The sequence below is a fragment of the Dendrobium catenatum genome, unplaced genomic scaffold (assembly GCF_001605985.2).
Source record: "Dendrobium catenatum unplaced genomic scaffold, ASM160598v2 fragScaff_scaffold_926, whole genome shotgun sequence".
In the NCBI taxonomy this organism is placed as follows: Eukaryota; Viridiplantae; Streptophyta; class Magnoliopsida; order Asparagales; family Orchidaceae; genus Dendrobium; species Dendrobium catenatum.
Window position 1 is genome coordinate 301,356 of NW_021319388.1, and position 18,446 is coordinate 319,801.

The 18,446-nt window shown below is 35.0% G+C and overlaps 1 protein-coding gene across 1 annotated transcript; it reads left to right on the forward strand.

The window, feature by feature from the left end:
• Window positions 1–1,354: 1,354 nt before the first annotated feature.
• Window positions 1,355–16,908, forward strand: LOC110100517 (cytochrome c). Its single transcript, XM_020828046.2, has 3 exons — window positions 1,355–1,633; window positions 9,994–10,127; window positions 16,491–16,908. The coding sequence occupies exons 1-3, from the start codon at window positions 1,522–1,524 to the stop codon at window positions 16,584–16,586; spliced, it is 342 nt and encodes a 113-aa protein (XP_020683705.1). The 5' UTR covers window positions 1,355–1,521; the 3' UTR covers window positions 16,587–16,908.
• Window positions 16,909–18,446: the final 1,538 nt, after the last annotated feature.

Genomic DNA, 18,446 nt, shown 5'->3' on the forward strand with positions numbered 1-18,446 from the left:
CACGGGATGCTAAATTTCTGCCCAAGTAACGACAGAGTTCCCCCCTGATGCCGAAACTCCGCCCAAGTGATACAAGAGTTCTCTTCGTTCTCCAATAGACGTCGGACTTCTACCCGATGCCAGACCTTCACTCATAGCTAAGTTTCTACCCGACACCAGACTTCTACCGATTATCGGACTTTCGTTGGACGTCTATCAGAAGATGGATTCCTTTCCATTGTTGGACTTCTACCTGACGCCATCCTTCTAACTTTCGTCGTCAGATAACATTTCTTCCGACCTCCGTCGCCAGCCGACTACGGTTCTCCTGACTTACGTCGCCCGCCGACTACAGTCTTTCCAACCTTCGTCACCAGCCAAATACGGTCCTCTAACTTACGTTTCCTACCAACTAATGTCTTTCCGACCTCTGTCGCCCGCCAACTACGGTCCTTTTGACTTACGTCGTCCACCGACAACAGTCTTTTCGACCTCCTTCGCCCATTGACTACAATCTTCCTGACTTATGTCTCCTGCCAACTACAGTCTTTTCGACCTCCGTCGCTAGCCTACTACGGTCCTGTTGACTTACGTCACCCACCGACTACAGTCCTTCCGACCTCCATCGCCAGCCGACTACGGTCCTTCTGACTTACGTCGTCCATAGACTACAGTCTTTCTGACCTCCGTAACCAGACTATGGTCCTCCTGACCAAACGAACACGTCAATAGTGATTCTTTGTGTTCACTTCATGTAATGTACCCTATAAAATGTACATTAAGCTAAGACATTCCCCAAGGAAGGGCCTCATTTGTAATCAACTGCAATACTAGTGGATTCATTCAAATTGGGCTAGGCCTCGTGATTTTCCCCCCTTTTCAAGGGTTTTCCATGTAAAAATCTTGGTGTCTTATAAATGCTATACCCTTTCTCTTATCTGATTGTGTGCCAGATTTTCGTACAACACTAAGACGTTAAACTTTATATTTCTCTACCGCCGAGAATACTCCTGCACACAATATGTATAAATATATTAGTCCACATATGAAAATTTCCCAACAATAAATTCTTTTATTAGGGTTTAAATAATATTCGATTATAAATCAAATTTTTTATTACATATATTTTAAAATTTAATTGAATCTTATTTGAATCAAATTTTATCAAAAATAAGTTAAAAAATAATAATGCGATGTTCCGAGCAGAGGTATTTAGTCTTAATAAACTTTTAAGATATATATATTTTATTCTATATATTATATGTCATATAGGACGGTGCCCCGTGCCCGAGTTCCTACAATGCCGGATCTATCCCTACAACTGCAACGTTGCATAATTCTACTCCTGCACTATATCGTGGGAGGAAGGGCATTTCTATAATTCAACCTCCGCCCGCTTGGTATCGTGGCGAATTTGTAAAGGAAAATCATTTGAAAGAGGACCAACATTGTAGACCGAACAGGCGTGTCGGACAAGGTCGAAACCCTAACACTTGATTCTTTTAGCACTGATACAGGCATTGGAGTTGAGCAATCGGAGGAATGGCGTCCTTCTCGGAGGCACCGCCAGGCGATTCGAAGGCCGGCGAGAAGATCTTCAAGACCAAGTGCGCGCAATGCCACACGGTGGAGAAAGGGGCAGGACACAAGCAAGGTGTGTTTTTTTTTTCTTCCGTCCGTCTGTGGGTTCCTTTGTGTTTTCTATTCGTTTGGTTATGACCGTCCGTAGTTCGGAATTGAAATGATCTGCTTCCTTGCAGTTTTGTTGAACAACTTCGATAACTGTTCTGATGAACGTTTATTCTTATTAGATTCGTGGTGTTTAGCCACAGTTTTCTTTTTTATTTATGTTAAATTGATTGGCGATTCTTCTTCCATTAGCGTTAACTTTACCTTTCAACACATACAGTAGGTTTTGGCCCTGTAATTCTTGGTTGTCTAGGCTCACTTTCTTGTACACCATTCATCTGATGTTTCGCGTATGTTGGGTTTATCTGACTTCCTCTTGCATAAGAACTAATTAGCAATGTTAGGGGCTGTTGTTAGTAGGATTTGAGAAGGATTTAAGCAGGATTTAACCGAAATTCTGCCAAACAGCAAACATGACAACCTGCAATCCGACAGAATCTTAAATCTCGTTTCTCCCCTGTTGTGCCTTAAATCCTGGATTTAGTAAATCCGGGCACTGGACGGATGTAACTTAAATCCGCAAATCTCTCAGGAACTCCAATTCTCCTTCACATTTCATCACGCGGAGCAGTTTCATGCCTTCTCTTCTTTGTCTTCTAGGGTTTCTGAATTTTGGGGACGGGTCTTTTGGGGGAAAGCGCGGTTTGTAGATAAGATATATTAACTAAAATTTTAAATAAAAATATATAATCGTTATGAATTACTAAAAATATTAGTTATTGATAGATCATCAAAAAATTATATTTATCAGGCACAAATCTTGAGGCAAAATCAAGTTGGAAACTTCAAAAATTAAATCGGAGACCATCTAAACTCCAATTTCAGCAAACTTACATTCTAATTGAACATCTCGAAAATACAAACCCAACGACACCAAATTCGACTCAATCCGAGCACAAATGAGTCCAAATCAAAGACCCTAAGCACATTTGGAAGGTTCAAATCATAATTTGGATTACCAAACGGTTTCCAAACATGACATGCTTATAGTCGAATCTAGCTGCTCGATGAGATGAATCCAACGAGCCTAAGATCGTTGAATTCTGATATCATTAAGACATTCAAATGCCCAATAAATAGTCTACAATCAAAGGATTCAGCATCGGCCGTCCATTCAAACCACTCTCAATTTACCCTTGATTTTTCTCCTTTTTACTTGCCATTCCACTCTCAGAAAATTATAAATAGACCCCTCATTTCTCATGGAGGGGGGAGGAAGGAGGCCCAATCAAAGAAGCAAAGAAAAGAAGGAAGAAGAGAAACTTTAGTTCTCTTGCCACTAGACTCCTTGATCACCGCCGGACTTCCACCCGGCAGCCTACTGTTGCTGGACTTCTGTTCTTCGCCGGACTTTCATCGGGCTTCTACCTGATGCTAGACTTCCACCCGTCGCCGGACTTCTGCCCGTCGTTGGATTTTCATCGGACTTCTACCCGACACCAAACTTCTGCCCATTGTCGAATCTCTACACCATGCCTGACTTCCACCCGTCGTTGGACTTTCATCGGACTTCCACCCGTTGTTGGACTTTCATCGGACTTCCACTCGATGTCGACTTCTACCCGTCGATGGACTTCTGGTCGTCGTCAGACTTTCGTCAGACTTCTATCCGAAGCCGAATTTCTGTCCGTCGCTGGACTTCCGCCCGTGGTCAGACTTCTACCCGACGCCGAACTTCTGCCCATGGCCAAACTTCTGTTGTCGGTAGACTTTCGTCCGACTTCTACCTGATGCCGAACTTTCACCAGTCGTCAGACTTCTATTTGTCACCGAACTTTCGTCGGACTTCCACCCGACGCCAAACTTCTACCTGTTTTCAGACTTCTGCCCGTCGCTGGACTTTTGGCAGACTTCTACCCGATGCTATATTTTCTCCCGTCAATGGTCCTTCTGTCCTCTTTCGTCAGAAAACGATCCTTCCAGCCTCCGTTGCCCGCCAACTATGGTCATTCCGACCAAACGAACACATCAATAATGATTCTTCATATTCCCACTATGTAATGCAATCTATATGATGTTTATTTGTCACATCAAGTAGGGTTGTCAATTTCGGGTCACGGGTCGGGTTTGGGTCGAACTCGAAACTGATCCGACTCTATTCGGGTTCGGGTTGACCCGACCCGACCCGCAGACATGGCAACTGACACTGAATTGGCCGGCGAAACCGAAAGCCGATGAAAGTGGGACGCGCGACACGGAACTGACGTGGGACGCACGACGCGGAACTGACGCGGCCAGTGACATGCCATGTGACGCTGGCCTTGGGCGTGACACGACTCGACGCGATAGGGCAGCTGGGACAGGAGGTCAGGCAGCCGAGCAGGCGGGGCTGGGTTATTCCTGGCATACGGGTTTATGTGTCATTCCGGGTCATTTTGGGTCATTCCTGGGTTCCCGGGTTAACCCGAACATGACCCGATTTTTAAAACCGGTCGTTTTTTCGAACCCGACCCGCTTTGGGTTTGAGTCAACCCAAACCCGAAATTTTTGGGTCGGGTTGGATTTTTTTTTGTTATAAATTTTGTAGATAAAATATATTAATTGAAATTTTAAATAAAAATAAATAATTGATATTAATTACTTAAAAATATATTAGTTATTAAAATCAAGATTATTTATATTTAATTAATCAAATTCTATGTATTCCTTAATTACAAATTAAATCAACTTTAATAATTAATATTAGTTAATTAAAAATATAATAACATATTTAAATTGATATTACTTTTGATTTGATTTGTCTTAATAGAAGTTAGGGGTGTCAAAATTAATTGATGGGTTGCGTTTGGGTCTGATCCAAAATTGACCTACATGACTCTAGTCAATCTAAATTCGATCCATTTAATAAACGCGTAAAAATGCAGACTAGAACCCAACCCGACAGCAACCCAAATGATCCGAACCCAATCCGGTAACTCGTTATGATTTAAAACAAATGTAATAATTTTTTAACAATAAACTTTAGGTTAATTAATAAAAAATAAGACATTCATACCATCATATAAAAAATAATAATTTAAACGAGTTATTTCATGTCAAAATGGGGTTGGAGAGTCAATCCAAACTCGGCCCGTTTAATAAATTGGTCAAAATTTCGGATCTGAACCCGAATTTTTTGATTCGGGTCATTTTTTGACACCCCTAATAGAAGTTATTGATTATTTAGCTTGGTAAATTATTGATTAATGATTATTTAATATGCTTAATTATATTAATTTTAATTTAGTCAATCTAATTAAGATTAATATAGGTATTATAAATTTAAATATAAGATGTTATGATTTATTTAATCCTAATCGAGTGAAATCTTACTTCCAACCAAACAGCTCCTCATATTTTTATGTAAACCAACAATATAAAATTAGTAAGGGTCTATTTTTATTTATAAAATTACATAGGTGCCAATGTGTATATATATAAACATTTTAAATTGAATTCCATATTTAGTTGATAAATGTTTAACTAGTCTAAACTTTCAAATTAAATAGATTCCATTATTTCAAATTATTTTAAACTGACATCAAAATGAAATTTGGTATTCATAAAACAAAAATATAAAAATCAAAACATTAGATATAACTTTAAAATTATAAACATATTTGTTTTCTTTTAAATTTGTTTAAGTTTAGTAATTGATTTAGTGTATAATTTAGAACCTTAAAAGAATCATACATTTTGAAGATTAATAACTGAAAGAACCATGGGAAAACTAAGAGTAATGCTTGTAAAGTTTGAGAGGAAAACAAATCTTAGAGATGAATGAAATAAATTCCAAGAAATTAGATTAGATGATATTAGAGTTAAGTTGGTCATAGTTCATATTTATTTATTTATATATAACAAGTAATGTAAATTTATTTTGAAATGAAATTTTAAATCAACCATATGACTCTTGATTGGTCACCAGTAGGGAGGGAGACAGTCATTGTTTGTCGAATCTTGCATTGTCTTCTTGTTTGTGTGTCCATTTGGTATCTAGGGATAGGGCTATTAAGTTTAAAATGAATGCTAACATTAATAAATAAAAGCATAAATAATAGTTTTACCATAAAATCCCAAAAAAATAGCGTGTGCCATTGTTCCTATATGGGGCGAATTGTGCACATCATTTTGAATTAGTGCACTGTGCCAAGAAAATATTGTCGAGGGTGTGTTATGCCGTGTCATTCATCATTACACGTGCTGTTTTACACCATTGACATATATGATTGCAATCTACAACAAGGAGTTTGGAGGTTAGTAACATTAGAAGGGATCACCTAAGATATATGGTTCGATTATGCTATAATTAGGTTTCACTTTAAATGTTGAAGATTGAAAATAAACTTCATACATTCTAATTTTCTATGTTTCCAGTAAGTGTATCTTCTAATGGAGTTTGCGACATTTGTACATCACCAATGATTCTACCCGTTCTTGTGTTACCATTAGTTTCAACATTACAAATTAAACAGGTAATTATAGATGAAGTTAGTTTTGTCCCTTTAGGCCAACAACAACAACATCAAGCCATGATCCCATTACGTGGGGTCGGCTACATGAATCCTTTTTCGCCATTGTGTCCTATTAAAAGTCAAATTCTCATTTAAATCTGATAAAGAAAAATCATTTCTAATATTTTCTAACGTAGTCTTTATAGGTCTGCCTCTACCTTTATTAACGTAAGTCAAATCTAATACCTTTACTTTTCTAACCGGGTCATCAGAAGGCCGTCGTTTTATGTGACCAAACCATCTAAGACGACTCTCTCTAATCTTATCTTCTACTGGAGCTTCTCCAACCTTTTCACATATATGCTCATTTCGTATCCATCTCTAAGGGTAAAGCCACTCATCCACCTGAGCATCCTCATCTCTGCCACTCTTAACATAGTATTATGCTTCTCTTTTAATGACCAACATTCGGCACCATAAAGCATTGCAGGCCTCACCACCATCTTATAGAAGCATACACCAAGGTACATCCTCTTGCAAATGTCTAGTGAGAACATCCATGAATAAAGCAAAAAGATATGGGCTTAAGGCTGATCCTTGATGTAACCCAACCGAAATAGGGAAATACTTGGTCAAACCACCTTATGTTTGAACACAAGTAATAGCTCCTGCAGACATATCTTTAATGATTTGAAGATTTGTCCCTTTAGGCCAACAAATATATTTAATTTGATGGTTTGACCCTCCACAATCCGATGATTCTCGACTACTACAGGAAGAAATCCAATGAGTCGCTCCTGATCTCCTAGATGATTATCATAATTAGTACTCTTCAGAGGAGAGTTCTTCCTACCCCGGGAGAATCGATGGAGACCAACTACTAGCATTTTCAATACAATCATGCCAGCATTTCTTCGACACTAAAAAAACAAGGAATAATGCCTATTTTCGAATAGTGATTTGATTCTGTGCATTACAATTTATAGGAGATTTAATTGATTAAGATAATTTGTGATTTGGGATATTTATTTATTCTTAGTAGTATTTTACTTGAATTTAAATTGTTGGAGTTTTAAAATTTCAAGATAAGCATGGCATATATTTAGGGATTAAGTAATATTTGAATGCCTGTATATCGAACCTTAAACCTTAGGTAATATTTGATTTAGAATTTTTGACGTCTCATTTTTTAATCTGTCTGATACTTTACTCAGCGACATCCCTCTCTCTCTCTCCCTCTCTCTCCCTCTCCCTCCTTATCATGATTTTTGCTCTCTCTGTGTCTCATATTCTTGGGTTATCTTTGTTATTGAAACCCTAATTATGGAACGCCTCTTGATCCCTCTTCGTATTTCTGGCTTATCTTTTTTATTTCTCATCCAAGTTGCAAGTCTTTTTGTCATGCTTTTTTTGGCACTCAGCCATCTTAACTTCCTTGTTCACAAATTTATCTAATTCGAAATATATGCACTTCAGATTCTTCACAATCCGATGATTCTAGTCTACTTCTACCTTGCCCAAGCCTTGTCTCCTAAGCCATTCAGAATTCCAACTCTAAAACCACCTCAAACATTGACCCTAAAACCATCTCAAATCCCAAAACCTAAGTGAACTGCATCTCTACTCTCATCAAGAAGAATACAATTCCTATACATGCATACACTCTCTGTCAAATTTGGCATATGAGCATTTCTAATATCAATTTATTTATTTTTTTGTTTGGTGAATTGCCCCTCGCCTTTTCCACAGTGCATGATTATATTTTGATATTCTGTTAAATTTAGAAAAAAAAAAGCTTTACATTTCAATTGAAATCTATGTTGCACTGATACACCTATTTATGAAGGCGTGTTGTATCCGATACACGGATACACCTCTGATACGGTACCGATACGTGTCGGAGAGGACACAATGAAAAAAAGGATTTAAGTAGCCGACCCCATGTAGTGGGATAAAGTCTTGTTGTTGTTGTATTATTAATCATTAATCATGTAATTTTATAAGCAAATGAATAGATAGTCTTTATTTGGACCCTAGAATTCAACCAAAACCAAATGAAGTAACTAATTCAGATCTAACTTTGTCCAGATACAATCCTAAAATGTTGGAAACAAATGTAGTTGGTTCGGAAATTAGTTTGTCCCAGCATTGAGTCGACGAGAGGTGTACCACTGCGCATGCACCAAACCCATGTCCACGCCAATGCTCGCATGCACAAACGTGGTCCTCATTGTACATTTACTTTTGTAAGTTAATTATATATTGATTGTAGCTAGAGACATCAAAGAACCAAAAAATAAAGTTTGATTTGAGCACAATATTCTAGATGAAGATCTTAATGCTATTAAGAAATTTTTATGAATGGAGGAAGCAAGAAATAAGAAGACACGCAATTTATTTCTGAAACAACAAAGTCATACTGAATTATTGGAAAATATTCATTGGTAAGCTGCAAAATTTGTCACTTATTCATTAGCTGGTCATTTTAGTTTGTCAGTAATTCCACCTTGATCAAAAGAAAGATATATAAATAGAGTGCCTTTTTCTAGCGCAGTTGGAAACATTATGTATGTTATAGTGTGCACATATTTGGACATTGCACATGCTATTAATGTTGTAGGAAGATAAGTAATCTATGTTGCACCGATACACCTATTTATGCAGGCGTGTTGTATCCGATACATCGATTCACGGATACGCCGTTGATATGGCACCGATACGTGTCGGATACGGCTTTGCCGTATCCAATTAAAATACTATTTAATTTCAAAAGGACACGCGTATCGGATACGCATGTCCATTGAAAAAAAATTCGAAAAAAAAGATCCGTCGACCGTCGTATTTACTTAAGCATCTGCGAGCGAGGTTCTCTCATTTCCGAGATGGATTTGAGTCTCTTGATGATATGAGAATATTAGAAATTGCTAATCTTTCACTTGATGAGCCTGAATTAGAAACTATGACACTTATTGAAGATGATATAGAAGTTCAAAGACAAACCACTGAAGAAGCTAAGCATATCATTCTTTCTATTGAATAGTTGAAACTTCATGTGCTAGACAATTTATGTTTATGCTTTTGTTGTTGTACTAGACATTTAATGCTTACTGTTATTTTGATATCATAAGCTACAAGGCTACAAATGATGTTAATTTCCTTTTTTTTTTGTAAATTCAAATATTATGATTTGATTGCTTTCTTAATTTTTATGTATGATTTATAAATTATAATGAATTGTCCGCGCCGTACTTGTATGTTATATTTTTAAGAATTGACGTGTCCAGTATCCGTATTGGTGCAACGTAGATTGAGATGAGCTTCACTTGTTGTAGATACGATTTTGTGTGGCTGTATTTCTATTAATTTATAAGATTACCGCTATTTATATTAATAGATTAAAACCTTCTTTCGTGCAATTTATTAATTTTTCTATCGTGATCAAGTCTGAGGCTCTTGCTAGTACTGGAGTTGAACCTTGCTGCAGCGTTTGCTTTTATCCATGTGAAAACAGTATGGTCCTGTCCCATCCTACTTTTACTCTAGAGAAGTGCTCTGCAGATTCATATAACTTATTATACATTATGCCTTGAATATTAATATCACCATTTCTGCTGGGAAGAGGAGAATGCAAGTTTTTCCTAGTTAATTTCTATCGGATTGCAGTTTGGTTTCATGTTTATGTCTTTTATTTGGCCTAGTTTTAGAACGAGCTATATCATACCTGTTTCACTTAGTTAGGAATAAATTTCTCATTCTCGTTTAAATTCATTGATTCTTTTCCAGCTTTATTTATTGTTGATTTTCTCTTTTTTTGCTAAAAATAACCATTTACTATGTAACCTTCTTTTGCGTGAAAAAGATTAGGCTAACTTTGTATTTATTTGCTGTTTAGGTCCTAATTTGAATGGCCTTTTTGGAAGGCAATCTGGTACTACTTCTGGTTATTCTTACTCAACGGCTAATAAGAATATGGCCGTGATCTGGGAGGAGTCAACGTTGTATGACTATTTGCTTAATCCCAAGAAGGTACTATTATATTAATTGGGTTTATGTTAAGATAAATATAAGCGCCTGTGATTCTACTCTTGCTTTCTATAGCTCTTAGTTTATGCTATAATTTTTTAACTTGTTCGTCTATCCTATATGTTTTTAATATCTTTATGGACAATTGTTAAGATTGCATTTGGTCCTTTGTCCAGTAAGGCAAATAGTTGATGGTCTTTAGTTTTTTCATCTGAGTCCTTGTTCTCCTTTCTTGGTCAGTTGTTTTCGACTGCTGAAATATTGTTATTACTTATCTCAAATGCTATTCTATTAAGATTTTCCTATTTTAAATAGTATGTATTAAAATCGAATAGCTATGTTAATTTGTTAGACAGCTCAATCCTTTTGCCAGATTCATATGAAAATTTGAGTTTTGGTTATGATTTTGTAATTGATAATATTTTATTAAAAAAAAAAAGAGATGAGCATCTCATCACTTATAAGAATGGACATAGTAAAATGCAGATTGATTATTTTGTTATATGAAAAATAGATAGTTCATATTGCAAATATTGTAAAGTCATTGTGTGTAAAAGTTTATGTACCTAGAATTGCTTATTAGTTTTGGATTTTAAGGTGATGGAAAGTAAAATAAAAAATAAAGTAAAATATTATCCTAGGATTATATGGGGGTATTTAAAAAATGTCAATCAAAATATTTTTGAAAGTAAGATTCAAGATTTCAAAATTTAAGTTGTTAATGAGGAAGTTAATATTATGTGAGAAGAAGTAATTAGTGATATTAAAAATTTTGCAAAGTATATGTTTGAGAAATAAAAAAGTATAGCTCCTAATAGTAAAAATAATTTGTGGTAGAATCAAAATGTACAAAAAAATATAAAAAAGATAAAAACTTTATTATGAAAATTATTTTAGATGAAAAAGTTTGAAAATTTGGGAAAGATATAGAAAGGCTCATAAGGAGTCTAAAAAAGTAGTATAAAATACAAAGAATTTAATTTTTAGTGATTTATGTAATATATTAGATATCAAGGAGGATGAAAGATGTATGTATAAGTTTGCATGACAATGAGATAGGAGAAATAAAGATTTAGTTCAAATGAAGTGTATTAAAGATAAAGATCAAAAAGTGTTTTTCTTCCAAGAAGATATTTAACGTAGTTGGATGAGATATTTCGATAAACTTTTCAATAAAGGTTAGTGACCTTAGCTCCCTATATGAAAATAAAGTTTTGTATTTTTATCGTTCTATTAGTATAACCAAAATTAGAGAGAGTTTAAAGTAAATGATCTGTGGAAAAGTAATAGGACCTGATAATATTCCATTGATGCGTGGAAATGCTTAGGAGATCAAGAAATATTTTAGGTTACTCTCCACGTTCTAATTTTAATCATTTTAGCTTAGATTTTAGTTAAATGGCTTATTATTTTCAATTATTCTTAATATTCTACTTATTCAACTTCTATATACTATTTATAATATCATGTCGTATCCATGTCCTATATTTTCAATAATTGACGTGCTTGTGTCTGTGTTGCCATATTCATATCTGTGCATCATAGCCTTTTCCATGCTATTGGTTCCACATAAAAAAATCTACATGAAATAGATATGGGGAGCACATATTAGAAGCTACAGGAACTGAAGCTTAAGGTGGCGGAAGTCGATAAAAAAACAATCGCAGTAATGACACGGGAATGCTAACAAGTCCAAAACCTCGTGTAAGATAATTCCATATAAGTAATTCAAAGGCTGCAATAGATAAATCTAAAGCGTTGATAACTAACTCCAAGTTCACTATTCTATATAACTTTTTAGTTGATTAAGAAGCAAATTTAAACCAAACTAGAGAAGTTACTCAGACTAAGGTCATCTTAACTAAATAGAACACATTCTACCTTCCTAGCCACATCATCGAAGGTATGTCACAAATTTATTGAAATTAAGAATTTTCTAACATAAACAACAAATTTATGGAATTGATTAAGCTTGCTCAGATGATTTATTTACTTTATTTTTTGCAAGAGTATATATATATATATATATATATACATCAAATATGCCTTGAAAAAAATTCAGCTTTGTAAATTTAGCATTTGATATTAATTTAGAAAATTTTGGCATAATTTTGTCCTTAATACTTTATCAGTCTCTGTACCAAATGCATGATAAGGAACCTGAAACACTTAATTAATATTAGGCAATTTAAAGACAAGTACATTTGGAAACCTCTTTTTAATCTCAATTAGACCACAATCAATAGATTTTGTTTATTTAAACTCCTCTTTCTTTAGATAATTAGCAATTGGCTCGACACAATTCTAAATCACTAATTGACTCGTCTATAGAAATTAGTTTGACTATGATCATTTTGAATCTACGAATATTAGCAAGCATTGGCCGATTATTAATTTTACTTTGTTACAATCAAGACTCCCACCACTAGACATAATAAATTGGATTGCAAACGAATCTAGCTAAGTCGAGCAGGTGCTTCTTTATGTTTGAGCTCGTGTATTACTAGCTTGTTCAAATTTGGTTTGAGTTCGATTCAAGCTTTTCTGTTTGCGTTCAAGTCTGGTTCATTAAAAATGATAAATGTTTATATTAGATTTGTGTTTATTTCTGTTGAAATCCAGCCGTTCTCAGTGCAAAGGATCCGACGGACACAAAGATCAATCCGCGGGATACTCTCATGGATCACGCCATAATGAAGGAACGAATTTAGGAAAGATTTTTATGTATTATTTATGTATTAAATCTGCAATTTATTGTTTTCTCATTGGGATATCTTGTATAGATCTATAAATAGGGAAGATTGTAATGAAGAATTTCAAGCTTTTCCCTCTCAAATTCTCAGTTTTAACATGGCATCAGAGCCAACAGCCTTAATTGCCGTCGGTGAACGATCTTAGATCGTCGAAGGAGGATAGTCGGACAGCCAAGAATGAGACGAAGGAGCCCGACCCCTCGCTGCTCATCTTGCCCAGCTAGAGGACCGCAAGCTCAGAACGGACAGAGCGGAAGTCCCGGCTTGACCGTCTCGTCACCTGGTATCGCACGACTTCCCTCTTCCGTTGTGCTACCAGAATCACACGAGCGAGCTCCCGACGCCACGTCCGAGACAGCTTCCCTCTTCCGTCGTGCTACCAGAATCGCACGAGAATCGCACGAGCGTCTTGCACCTGAGAGTTAAGCAGCTTGTTTCTATTCACCGAGACGCTGCTGGTCGAGCGAGAGAGATCGCGTCCGAGACGCTGCTGGTCGAGCGAGAGAAATCGCGTCCGAGGGAGAAGGAGTTACCGCTCGAGCGAGCACCCGTCCGATCCAAGCAGAAGACCGGCCAATTTCTTCTCGAACTCCCAATTCGACGCCCTCTCGGTCGCTAGCCTTCGCTCAGTGAAGAAGACCGGTCCTAATCCCGATCCGGGTTTCTTAAGGGACTCGGCTGGTTAAAAAAAAAAAAACTCTTTCGACCTTTATTGTCGAACGAGAAAATTCTAGGAAGTCTTAATTGCTTTCCAATGTCAGAAATTAACTCCTCTCAAAGTGTTGATCAAACTGAGGAATCGATGGTGCACCAAGGACGAGGTGACCTTCAAAGTATGCAACCTTCCTATCGTCTAAATGAGAAGAACTACTTGAAGTGGTCTCAGTTTGTGAAAACCTACTTGAAGGGGAAAGGTAAAATAAATCACCTCCTTGGAGGAGGACCAAAAGAAGGAGATCCCAAATTTGAGGTATGGGATGAAGCAGACTCCATGTTTATGTCATGGTTGTGGAATTCCATGACTACAGAAATTAGTGATACATTTATGTTCCTTTCAACTACAAAGGACATATGGGATGCGGCCAGACAAACCTTCTCCAAAGCTCGTGATGCGGCTCAAATCTTTGAAGTTAAAGTCAAAGTAGGAAGCACGAAGCAGGGGGTAAGACCGTGACGGAATATGCCACCATTCTACAAAATCTGTGGCAAGAACTTGATCACTATAGGTGCATTGAAACCGGATGTCCGGAGGATGCTGCGATCCTAAAGAACTTTATTGAAAAAGGTAGAGTTTATGCGTGCAATTTATTAATTTTTCTATCGTGATCAAGTCTGAGGCTCTTGCTAGTACTGGAGTTGAACCTTGCTGCAGCGTTTGCTTTTATCCATGTGAAAACAGTATGGTCCTGTCCCATCCTACTTTTACTCTAGAGAAGTGCTCTGCAGATTCATATAACTTATTATACATTATGCCTTGAATATTAATATCACCATTTCTGCTGGGAAGAGGAGAATGCAAGTTTTTCCTAGTTAATTTCTATCGGATTGCAGTTTGGTTTCATGTTTATGTCTTTTATTTGGCCTAGTTTTAGAACGAGCTATATCATACCTGTTTCACTTAGTTAGGAATAAATTTCTCATTCTCGTTTAAATTCATTGATTCTTTTCCAGCTTTATTTATTGTTGATTTTCTCTTTTTTTGCTAAAAATAACCATTTACTATGTAACCTTCTTTTGCGTGAAAAAAAAAATTAGGCTAACTTTGTATTTATTTGCTCTTTAGGTCCTAATTTGAATGGCCTTTTTGGAAGGCAATCTGGTACTACTTCTGGTTATTCTTACTCAACGGCTAATAAGAATATGGCCGTGATCTGGGAGGAGTCAACGTTGTATGACTATTTGCTTAATCCCAAGAAGGTACTATTATATTAATTGGGTTTATGCTAAGATAAATATAAGCGCCTGTGATTCTACTCTTGCTTTCTATAGCTCTTAGTTTATGCTATAATTTTTTAACATGTTTGTTTATTCTGTATGTTTTTAATATCTTTTTGGACAATTGTTAAGATTGCATTTGTTCGTCTGTCCAATAAGGCAATAGTTGGTGGTCTTTAGTTTTTTCATCTGAGTCCTTGTTCTCCTTTCTTGGTCAGTTGTTTTCTACCGCTGAAATATTGTTAATTACTCATCTCAAATGCTATTCTATTATGATTTTCTTATTTTAAATAGCATGTATTAATATCGAATAGCTATGTTAATTTGTTGGACAGCTCAATCTTTTTGCCAGATTCATATAAAAATTTGAGTTTTGGTTATGATTTTGTAATTGATAATATTTTATTTTAAAAAAATGAGATGAACATCTCATCACTTATAAGAATGGACATAGTAAAATGCAGATTGATTATTTTCTTATATGAAAATAGATTGTTCATATTGCAAATATTGTCACTGTGATTGTCGTGATATTGACACTGAACGCCAACAATTTCTACACCAACAATTAGGCCCCTGTGTCGTCTCGACATCTCAGATTTGTCCAACGTCATTTCAACCTCAACAACCGACGTTGTTTCGACATCGAGGGTCGACATTGTCTCGACATCGATGCCCGATTCCCCTATTGCACAACATTGATGCCCAAGTTTCGATAATATTGTCGCCTCCCATTTTGATTTCTGACACAAAAATCCACACCTGACTCTCGACGTTCTAATATTAATCAATTTAACTTAGATTTTAGTTAAATGACTTATTATTATTCAATTATTCTTAATATTCTACTTATTCAATTTCTATATATTTTATAAGATATACAAATTATAATATCATGTCATATACATGTCCTATATTTTCAATAATTGACGTGTTCGTGTTTCCATATTCATGTATGTGCATCATAGCCTTTTCCATGCTATTGGATCCACATAAAAAAATCTACATGAAATAGTTACAGGGATCACGTATTAGAAACTGCGGTAACTGAAGCTGAAGGTGGTGGAACTCCATAAGAAAACAATCGTAGTAATGCCAAGGGAGTGCTAACAAGTCGTAAACCTCGTGTAAGATAATTCCAAATAACTAATTCAAAGGCTGCAATAGATAAATCCAAAGCTTTGATTAGTAGATCCAAGTTCACTATTCTATATGACTATTTAGTTGATTAAGAAGCAAATTAAAACCAAACTAGAGAAGTTACTCAGACTAAGGGCATCTTAACTAAATAGAACACATTCTACCTTCCTAGGCACATCATCGAAGGTATGTTTACCTAGATTCAGGTTTTGTTTGGGACAGTTTTTTTTAAATAGCTTTTTAGTACAAGTCAATTTTTGTACTAAAAAATTGCTTTAAAAAGCAGTAAGAAAATCGCTCCAAACTAAGACTTCATTTGGGACGGCTTTCTTAATGCTTTTCAAAACAACTTTTTATTATAAAAATTTCAATTTTGTATGAAAAAAATGCTTTAAGAAGCAATAAGAAAGCCATCTCAAATGAAGCGGAAGTCTAAGCCTAAGCCACAACTTTTTTTTGGTAAATCTATTTAAAATCTCCTCAGAAGGGGGACTCTGTTGTTTATTCAAGAGGCTCATGATTGTTTTATAAATTGCAGTACATACCTGGCACAAAGATGGTCTTTCCGGGTCTAAAGAAGCCACAGGAGCGTGCAGATCTTATTGCTTATCTCAAGGAGTCTACCTCATCTTGAAACCCTGGAAGAACTTGATTTACCACAACAGTGATTTTTTGAAGACCAATAAAATTTCGATTCATTTTCAGTCAGTTTTCATATTATTTGACACTTCTTAAGTCCAAAATAACTTAACAGCATACCACTTACTCTTGCATCGTTTGTGCCATTCTCTTGCAGATGTAAGGCTTCATGATCCCTTTTATATCTTTATTAATACGTTGGATCTGCCATGTTATAATTGCTAGAATGTTAAGGAACTTGGTTCTACTCTTCTTTTACATGCTTGTTGTCTTTCTGAGTTTTTCGTTTTTTCAAAGTTTATGGAGTTGAGGGAGCTCATACCTTTGCATTTTCTTAAGCTTTATTGATATACTTCCTTGACAATATTTACAAGGGTGATTTGTTTATTCATTCATAGGATTGATTGGCGCTTTTCACCTCTGGGATAAGAATATATTGGTTTAGGGTTTTTGTTTGGGACAGCTTTTATATTGTTTTTTAAAGTAATTTTTTAGTTCAAATTTTTCTTAAACAAAAAAAAAAACTAAAAAGTTGTTCTAGGCTTCATTTGGGATAGTTTTGTTACTATTTTTTAAAACAGTTTTTTAGTACTAAATTTTTTTGAATAGAAAATTTTTGTACTGAAAAATTGTTTTAGAAAGTGATAAGAAAGTTGTCTCAAATGAAACCTTAATAACTTGACTAAAGCGTTGGATATATGTTACCCATCCATTGTTCCAAAAAAAAAAAAGTTAAATGTGTTAGCACTAAGAGAAAAGTATAGCGGGTGACAAAAAAAGTTTTATAAATTCAGCATGTTAGTTTTTTCAAGATTGTGAAAATCGAACTGGACAATAAATTGGTAAAATAAGAAGTTCTCGAACCGGGGTCGAACCATATGATGTAATTAATAATAATATTATTAAAATTAAGAAAAGTAACATAATAGCAATACCAATTTAATCTAAAAAATTTCATCATTCTAAAAATTTTGAGACTAAAAATAAATAAAATTCATATATGGGAGAAATTTTAAAACTTTAAAAATTATAAATAATTATTTTTTATTTGAATAATTATAAATATACAAATAATTATATATTTAAGAACTTAAAAAATTATTATGATTATTTTTATTTGAATATTTCATATAAAAATTTTCCAACAATTTCTTTTTGAAACATCCATCTTGTACTCATTGTTGAAACTAAAAACTATTAGTTGTTTAATCCCACATCACTTAGGAGTTTTATGTTGTGTTGTTTATATACATTTTCTTGTAGCCATAGGTTAAGAGCTCTCATGGGATGAAGAAATCATGTGGGAATGATTGTTTAAAATTTAATATATAATATTATGAAATTTTAAGAATTAAATACTTAAAAAATAAAAAATTGAAGTTATATCATATTTAAATTAATTTAATATTTAATAAAATATTTTATATTAAACTAATTGAATCGGCCGGTTCAACGATTAGGTGGTTGAACCGATGGTTTTCACCAGTTTGATGCCAGTTCAGTTTTCCAAGAGGACCGAATAAGCCATTGGACCGGTTCACGGTTAAATCGGCCGGTCCGGTCCGGTTTTCAAAACCATGAGTTTTTTTTAAAGTTTTTAGGAATTGGCTATAAATTGTGTTGTGGGGCAAATTATTTATTTTTTTTATGAATTTTGAAGTATAGCTTGATAAGTCTCTAGAAACTTCAAATGAATGGTGCAAATCTGGAAGCAATGTTTGAATTAAAATTTTTTAAAATTAAATGAATGATCAATTGAACTTCAATATTAACAAATTTATAATTAAATTGAGCATATTGATGAGACAAACTCATTAACATTGCAAGTGATCTGACTTGATTAAAAATGAGTTGA

Bases quoted from the DNA above. Each gene is read 5' to 3' on its own strand.
- LOC110100517 (XM_020828046.2), top strand. From the start codon at position 1,522: ATGGCGTCCTTCTCGGAGGCACCGCCAGGCGATTCGAAGGCCGGCGAG. The intron at 1,634-9,993 runs GTGTGTTTTTTT...TTTGCTGTTTAG, and splicing joins AGGGGCAGGACACAAGCAAG to GTCCTAATTTGAATGGCCTT. The intron at 10,128-16,490 runs GTACTATTATAT...TATAAATTGCAG, and splicing joins ATTTGCTTAATCCCAAGAAG to TACATACCTGGCACAAAGAT.